Source organism: Rhincodon typus, chromosome 46 (genome assembly GCF_021869965.1).
Source record: "Rhincodon typus isolate 14 chromosome 46, sRhiTyp1.1, whole genome shotgun sequence".
In the NCBI taxonomy this organism is placed as follows: Eukaryota; Metazoa; Chordata; class Chondrichthyes; order Orectolobiformes; family Rhincodontidae; genus Rhincodon; species Rhincodon typus.
Genome location: NC_063377.1, coordinates 6,372,286 through 6,381,094, shown reverse-complemented (window position 1 = coordinate 6,381,094; position 8,809 = coordinate 6,372,286). Strand labels below are relative to the sequence as shown.

The 8,809-nt window shown below is 49.8% G+C and overlaps 1 protein-coding gene across 1 annotated transcript in view; it reads right to left on the bottom strand.

Annotated features, from left to right (window-relative positions):
* LOC109919320 (transcriptional repressor p66-beta) overlaps window positions 1-8,809 on the bottom strand; it is a 37,863-nt gene that overhangs the window by 6,494 nt on the left and 22,560 nt on the right. Inside the window, exons 5-7 of the mRNA XM_048620289.1 lie at window positions 8,062-8,547; window positions 6,933-7,052; window positions 1,180-1,363 (exon numbers count right to left, since the gene is read on the bottom strand). Of these exons, the coding sequence (XP_048476246.1) occupies window positions 1,180-1,363; window positions 6,933-7,052; window positions 8,062-8,547 (790 nt within the window). The remainder of the gene's footprint in view (window positions 1-1,179; window positions 1,364-6,932; window positions 7,053-8,061; window positions 8,548-8,809) is intronic.

Sequence of the window (8,809 nt, the reverse complement as noted above, 5' to 3'; positions counted from 1 at the left end):
GTAAAGCTCCCTCTACACTGTCCTCATGAAACACTCCCAGGACAGGGATAACACAGTTTTAGATACAGAGAACAAAGCTCTTTCTGCTCTTTAAACTGAAATTAAAGCTCCCCCTACTGTTTTAGACTGAAAGTAAAATTTCCTCTACTCTTTTAAACTGAAATTAAAGCATCCTCTGTATTGTCCCCATTACAGACACAGAATCTCGGCGTGTGAAAACCACCCCCACAATCAGTGCTCCAATCAACACCACCCAGCTGGGTGTATTTTTTTTAAACCTGGAGTTACTCCAAAGCCAGCGAACCTACCATGTTTCTTGCTGGGACTGGGGCACTGTGAGAAACCATGCCCGCTGACCCGTTATGCCAAGAAGGAGCCAGGCTTGCTGACTGCTTGACCCTTGCAGCATCACAACCAGCTTCCCTTACAGCCCTGGTGCCAGAGGCGGGTTCCCCTGTCCTCCACTGGGTCGTTAGTGCTCTCCTTCTGCCCTTTGCACCTCCCCTCCAGCATGTGACCCTCCACCAGCCCATGCCCACTCTCATCCACCCACTAACGATGCACCTTCCTTTCTGGCTGTGCCAGCCCACACGATACAACTCTCTCCCGGGCGCATGTTGCAATTAAAACTGTGGGCCAATACACACAGGCCGCAAGGAAACCCATGCACAGTGAAACATGTACGGACCCCTGTTATTACAAACAAAAGAAGAGACATTCCAATTGTGGCCACCCCTCCCAAGCAATGGATAAAATCTACAACAGGCTCTGGTCAGACTTTGGATTCGGGTGGGGGAGGTGCCAGGATGGTGTTTAATAACACAGAGATTCCCCTTACACAGGAATTGTGGGGATAATACAATTTCCATGGCTGCCAGGGGAATGGTGGGCTGTTTACCCAGAGTGCACAGCAGCTGGGAAAGTGCCCTATCTGGGATTGGAAAACCTTTGCCTGTGGCTCTGACAACCCACAGCCTTGGGGGATGTTTTAGCCTCCACTTGGGGAGAGAAGAGTGTCAAATGACACACAAATAGGTGGGAGATTACAGCATGGCAGGGGAAGGGGGGTCCATGTTTTACAGGTTTCACTGTGCAGGAAAATGGTTCAGAAGTCAAGCAAAGACAGATTCGAAGGCCGCTTGCGCACCGCTCGGCCGAGCAGAGAGTGTTTGTGTCTACCTGAGCTGGTGAAGTACGGCCTTTGTCCTCGGCTGGGGGCTCCGCTCCGCACTGCATGCTTACCTGGCATGCCTAGGAGACCGCTGGCCACGTGCATCTGGGGGCCCTGGGCAAAGTTGGAGAGCACACTGCGGGCGGAGGTGTGGAGCCCTCGCTGGAGTGACGATTGTGACTGAGGCGGCTGCTGCAGGAGGCAAGAGCACAAAGACACTGAAAGTGAGCGGAGCAATTCAAAACAGGCAGAGCTGGCGGGAGGGTGACTGGTGAGGCAGATCAGGTGAGGTGCTGTTTCAACATCGCCATAGCCTGATGTTCAACCCAGCTGAGACACATCAGAAATCAGTCAGCTTTCAGTGGGAGTGTTTGATGGGGGACAGTGTAGAAAGAGCTTTACTCTGTATCTATCTCTCCATCTAATGCCGTGCTGCCCCTGTCCTTCGAGTATTTGGGGACAGTGTAGAGTGAGCTTTGCTCTGTATTTAACCCTGAGCTGTTCTTGTCCTGGGAGTGTTTGGTAGGGGACACAGTGTAGAGTTTATTTAACTCTGTATCTAACCCAGTGCTGTTCCTGAGGAAGGGTCACCGGACCTGAAACGTTAACTGTGTTTTTTCCTTCACAGATGCTGCCAGACCTGCTGAGCTTTTCCAGCAACTTTGTTTCTGTTCCTGTCCTCGCTGTGTTGGATGGGGGTCAGTGCAGAGAGTGCTTTACTTTCAGTTTAAAAGAGCAGACAGAACTTTACTCTGTACCTAATCCTGTGCTGTTCCTGCCCAATGTACGATTATTGGGTCTTGTGCAGAGGAAGATTTATTCTGTATCTAACCTTGTACTTTATCTGTCCTTGACAGTGTTTGAAAGGGACAGTGTAGAGGGACCTTTATTCTGTATCTAACACTGTACTATCCCTATCCTGGGAGTGTTTGATGGGGATAGTGTCAAGAGAAGTTAATGTTCAATTTAAAACAGTAGAGTGAAATTTATTCTGTATCTAGTCACAGAATCATTGAGGTCCACGGCATGGAAACAGGCCCTTCTGCCCAACTTGTCCATGTTTCCCAGTTTTCATAATTTAAACTAGTCCCATTTGCCTGCATTTGGTCCATATCCCTCCATGCTTATCCTATCCATGTACCTGTCCAAATGTTTCTTAAATGACAAAATTGTACTCATCTTACACCAATATCTCTGGCAGCCTGTTCCAGACATTCACCTCACTCTGTGAAAAACCTGCCCCTCCGGACCCTTTTGTATCTCTCTCCTCTCACCTTAAACCTTTGTTGTCTAGTTTTAGACTCCCGTTCCCTGGGGAAAAGCTGTCGGCTGTCTACCTTATCAATGCCTCTCATGATTCTATAGACCTCTATAAGGTCACCCCCTCAGTCTCCTGTGCTCCAAGGAGAAAGGTCCCAGCCTATCCAGCCTCTCCTTATAAGTCAAACCTTCCAGTCCAGGTAGCATCCTAATAAATCTTTTCTGCACTCTGTCTAATTTATAATATCCTTTCTATAACAGGGCGACCAGAGCTGCACATGGTACTCCAAACGTGGTCTCACCAACATCTTGTTCAGCCACAATAAGATGTCCCAACTCCGATACTCCGTGTTCTGACCGATGAAAGCAAACATGCCGAAAGCCATCTTCACCGCCCTGTCTACCTCTGACTCCACTCTCAAGCAGCTATGGACATGTTGCACCTGTCCTGGGATTGTTTGATGGGTATAGTCTAGAGGAGATTTACTCAGAATTTAATCCCATACTGTTCTATTCTCGGACTGTTTGATGGAGACAGTGTAGAGGCAGCTTTATTTAGTTTACTTTCAGTTTAAATGAGTAGAGAGTGCTTTGCATTCTGTTCAAAAGAGTACAGGCAGCTTTATCCTGTATCTAACCTTGTGCTGTCCCTGTCCTAGGAGTATTTCATGGGGACAGCGTAATCTTTACTTTCAGATTATAAGAGTAGAAGCAGCTTTATTTTCATTTTAGAAGAGTAAAAGTAGCTTTATTTTCTTCACTTTCCATAAGACGATAGGATATAGCAGCAGTATTGAGCCATTCGGCCCATCGAGTCTGCTCCACCATTCAATTATGGCTGATATCTTTCTCAACCCTATTCTCCTGCCCTCTCCTTGATTATCCCCTTATAATCGAGGGCCTATCTCTGTCTTAAATACATTCAGCGACTTGGCCTCCTCAGCCCTCTATGGCGATGAGTTTCACAGATTCACCCTCCACCGTCAGGCTGAAGAAATTCCTCCTCATCGCAGTTCTAAAGGGTCATCCCTTCACTCTGAGGCTGTGCCCTCGGGTCCTAGTCTCCCTCTCGTGGAAACATCTTCCCCACGTTCACCCTATCCAGGCCTCTCAATATTCTGCAAGTTTCAACCAGGTCCTCCATAATCACATCTGCCCTCTGACTCTCTTTAAGTTATGGTCTGCTGCTGGTGCCTTCCACTGTGAAAACCGATGCAAAGTACCTATTCAGTTCCTCCACCATTTATTTGTTCCCCATTGCTACTTCTCCAGCCTCATTTTCCAGCGGCCCAATGTCCACTGGAGCCTCTTTCTTAGCTTAAAGATATCCTAAATAAAAACTCTTTCAATCTTCCTTTATATTACTAGCTAACTTACTTTCACCTTGGTTCTTCACCCTACCTTACTGCATTTTTTTTAAGTTATCCTCTGCTGGTTTTTAAAGGCTTCCCACTCACCTTTATCACATTGAATGCTTTCTCTTTTGCTTTTATGCCGTCCCTGATTTCCCTTGTCAGCCATGGTTGCCTCATCCTCCCTTTAGTATGCTTCTTCTTCCTGGAGATGAATTTTCGTTGTGCGTCCCAAATTACCCCCAGAAACTCCTGCTGGTCCACCATCTTCCCTGCTAAAGGCTCCCCTTCCAACCAACTCTGGCCAGCAACCCTGTCGTGTCTTTGTAGTTAGCTTTACTCAAACTGCAGGGTGAATTCTATCATATTATGGTCACTGTCCCCTGGGAGTTCCTTCACCTGTATCTCCAAAATCAAGTCTGCCTCAATAAACATCACCAAATCCAGAACTCTCCGCTCTCTAGTGGGCTATACCATAAGTTGCTCCAAAAAAAAATTTCGTAGACATTCCACAAATTCTTTCTCCTTGATTTTCCCAACCCACCTGCATAACGAAGTCCCCCGTGTGTACTGTAACAGTGCCTTTCTTATGTGCCTTTCTATCTCTCGATTTATTTTCTTTCCCACATCCTGACCACTGCTACAAGGCCTGTACACAACTCCCATCAGGGTATTTTTCCCTTGCAGTTCCGCAACTCTATCCACACAGACTCTAAAAGCCTTCCAACTCGATATCACTTCTTGGTCTGAATTTCATTTCTGACTAACAGGCTAACCCCATCCCCTCTGTCCTTTCGAAAGAGTGTGTATCCTTGGATATTTAGTTCCCAGCCTTGATGTCCTCATAGCCACATCTCGTGATACCCACAACACTACAGCCGCAAATTTCAATCTGCGCTATAAGCTCACTTGCCTTGTCCTGTACACTGCATGCCTTTAAGTACCAGCATTGACTGATTCCCTTTCTCATAGTTTGTGCCCTTATCTGCTGTGCCTGAAGTTACATTCCTGACCCTTTCCATGCTCTCTGTTCTAATACTTTTTCTGGAAACTTTAAAAGCCTCTGCTCAGCCCACCCCCCCTTTAACACTTCCCTAATTTTGCACTCAACTGAACCCACTCCCCCCGCCACTATTTAGTTTAAAGCCCTAGTAATCAGATTTACCAGGACTACAGTCCCAGCATGGATTCAAGTGGAGCCCATCCCATTGGAACAGCTCCCTCTTTCCCCAGTACTGGTGCTAATGGCCCATGAATTCAAACCCATATCTCCCACACCAATCTTTGAGCCACACGTTTAACTCTTTAATCTTGTCGACCCTGTGCCAATTAGCTCATGGCTCAGGTAGTCATCCAGAGATGATCGCCTTTTCGGTTCTGCTTTAATTTAGACCCTAGCTGCTCATGTCCCCTCAGCAGAAGCTCTTTCCTCTTTGCTTCTTGCCTGTATCGTCGGTACCTACGTGGACCATGACAACGGGATCTTTCCCCTCCCAAACCAAGTACCTCTGCAGCCCAGATGAGAAATCCTGAACCGGGCACCAGGCAAGAAACACAGTCTTTGGGACTCTCAATCCTGGCCACAGAGAACCGTGCCCAGTCCCCTGACTATCCTTTCCCCAATTATACCTGCATTTCTTTTTTCTCCCCTCTCCTGAATAGCTCCCTATCCCATGGCGCTATGGTCAGTTTGCTTCCTACAGCCTTTACTCTCATCCACACGGAACAAGAATCTCAAAATTGTTAGACACACTGACGGCTCTTCCAGCACAATCTCTGGGATGCCTCTAACTTGCCTGGCTTAGTCATTCTGTCCTGTCCCTGAACACTGACCAAACTTGGTGGTAATTAACCTTGGAGGGGTGAATGCCTCCTAAAACACAGCATCCAGGTAACTCCCCCCTCCACCCTCCACCCTCTCCCTGACGTGTTGCAGTTATTCAAAGCTCAGACTCCAGCTCATCAACTCTGAGCCATTTGAAAACAGCAGAGGTAGTTTTACTCTGTATCTAACCTCGTGCTGTCCCTGTCCTGGGAGTGTTTGATGGGGGGCAGTACAGAGAGAGACTTACTGTCTATCTAACTCTGTGTAGTCCCTCTCTTTGGAATCTTTGATGGGGACAAATGTAGCTTTGCAGGTTTGGCAGCATCTGTGGAGGAGAAAACAGAGTTAACGTTTCGGGTCTGGTGACCCTTTCTTAGACCCTTCTGAGGAAGGGTCACCGGACCTGAAACGTTAACTCTGTTTTCTCCTCCACAGATGCTGCCAGACCTGCTGAGCTTTTCCAGCGACTTTGTTTTTGTTCCTGATTTACAGCATCCGCGGTTCTTTCGGTTTTTACAAATGTAGCTTTACTTTCTATCTCACCCCGTGCTGCTGCTGCAGGGAGTAATTAGAGGGGCTTGTGCAGAGGGAGCGTTACGTTATATATCATCCCATGCTGTCCCTGTCCTGGGGACAGGGGGGGACAGTGCAGAGGAAGTTTTACTCTGTATCTAACCCTGTGCTGTCCCTGTCCTGGGAGTGTTTGATGGGGGCGGGAGGGGGGACAGTGCAGAGGAAGCTTTACTCTGTATCTAACCCCATGCTGTCCCTGTCCTGAGACTGTTTGATGGGGTACGGTGTAGAGGGAGCTTTACTCTGTATCTAACCCTGTGATGTCTCTGCCCTGGGAGTGTTTGATGAGGGAACAACGTAGAAGGAGCTTTACTCTAACACCGTGCCCTCAACAGGGCGGGTAAGTAGAGATGAGGAATGATCTTGAATGTGAATCAGATGGGCCTTCGGAGGGGAGTGTGGGAAATACTCGCTGGGGGCTATCTGAAGACAGCAGGGGGAAGGAATGGAATTGACTGGATTGCTCCACGGGGGCTGGAGGGGCCGAGTGGACTCATTCTGCACCAAAAACAGTTCAGCAACCTCCCCTGGGCCTCTGTTCCCACACTGCACCAGGTATTGACCTGCCCACGTGGCAGGTGCTGGGTGAGGTACACAGGAAGGTCACGAGGTTGACCCGCAGTTTCCAGGTGGAGGTGGATCTGTCCAGCCAGAATGGGGAGACTGGGCAGCACCTGTGGGATGTCAGGCATAGCCAGTTCTCCCTCCTGTGGCAGATATCCTCTGACCCACCCCTTGCCAAGGGGCTTACCTGCCGGAGAGGATGGTGCCTGATCACTGGCTCGGGTTTGCTCATTGGCACACCGGTGGGTGCAGACGTAGGGGGCGCCGAGACGGCTGCCGCTTGCTGCTGTATTCGCTGTTCAATTTCCTGCAGAGACCAGAGACGGACGGGTCAAGACCAGCTGTAGCCAAAGGGGCCCACCGCAACGTACGCTGACGTGGCACCTTCACCATCCCACGGATTTTCAGGGACCAAATCTTTACATCGTACCAAGTGAAACTGAGAGAGACAGTGTGAGAGATCGTGAAAAGCACTGAGAGCGAACGAAAAGCGAGTGAGAGAGAAAAAGAGGAATGAAAGAGAGAAAAAGAAATTAAGAGAGAATTAAATGCAAAAGAGTAAGAGAGAGACACACAACGAGAGAGGAAAACATAGAGAGAGAGAGTGGGTGGCGGAGATACACAGAGAGAGCTAGCAAGAGGGGTAGAGCGAGTGAGAGGGGTGGAGAGAGCGAGTGAGAGGGGTGGAGAGAGCGAGCGAGAGGGGTGGAGAGAGCGAGCGAATTTCGATACACTAAGGGAGACTTTGTCAGCTCATTTTGGGGTGGGTGGAGTCAGAGTGAACCACAGCATCGAGGCAGACTGGGTCAGGATACCCAATTCCCTTTCCTTAAAGGGACTCGAGTGAACCAGGTTTGGGGGCGGGGGGGGTGGCAGCAGTGGGGTTTAAACTTTCAATCGACACTCCTACAGAAAGGCCTGGCTGTTTCAGCTCAGACTCCACGTGAAGCTCAAATGTGAAAGATTCAAACCAGAAGCGGCTCTCACTCAACAATCTAGCACCAGGAGCATTTGGCGGTCGGGGTCACTGGGAGGTGACCGGTTTGAGCCCAACACTTGCCGCGGTCGAAGCTGAACTCGTCCATTTCAGACCCGTATCTGCGTGTTGTGTAGGGGGGGGTCACCAAGAACAGAGGGTTTTCTAACGGAGCTGCGCCAGAAAGAAGAGCACGAGGCTCTGGGTGGGCGGGGGAAGAGGGCGGCTCCCTCAGCTATCGGAGGGCGTGGACAATTGGAGAATCTGGTGACGGGCATGGAGCGGGCTCGAGGGTGCAAACAGCCTCTTCGCTCGGTGACCAGGCGCCGGGACGCAGTACCTGCTCCTGCTGCAAGGCTTTGACGAACGCGGTCTTGAGCCTGTTAGTGTGCTCGGCTTTCAGCGCCTTCTTCTGGTTGGAGGTCACGCACTGCTCACACAGGATGTTCCCGCTCCGCTCCTGCTTCCAGTGGGGGGTGAAGTCCGTCCGACACTGGGAGCACACAAACGGGTCAATTTGCGTTAGCTGGAAGCGCCCCTTCCCTGCAGCGAGGGAGGACAGCACACACGGAAAGAGAGAGAGAGAAAGAGAGACAGAAAGAAGAAACACATGAGATCCTCCTGGAGTTACTGCAACTCTAACCACTGTGGTGCCCGAGTGCTCTGCTGGCTGGGACAGCATCCGACTGTCAGGGAAGGTGGAGGGGTAGAAAAAGATGAGGGTGTGATGCCCCACTTGGTTGAATAGTCGGCAAACTGGGACACAACTCACAATATCGTGACAGAGAATCAACGTGAGCAGGCTCTTAAGAAAGCCCACAGGATTCTGGGCTTTATAAGAGGAGGCTTAGGACACAAAGAATCCCTATATTGTGGAACCAGGCCATTCGGCCCATTGAGTCCACACTGACTCTCCAAACAGCATCCCACCTAGACCCAACACCACCTCCACCTCCCCTACCCCCTCTGCCACCCCGCCACCCTATCCCTGTAACCCTGCATTTCCCATGGCTAATCCACCCTAACCTGTACGTCCCTGGACACTACGGGACAATTTAGCACGGCCAATCCACCCTAACCCGCACATC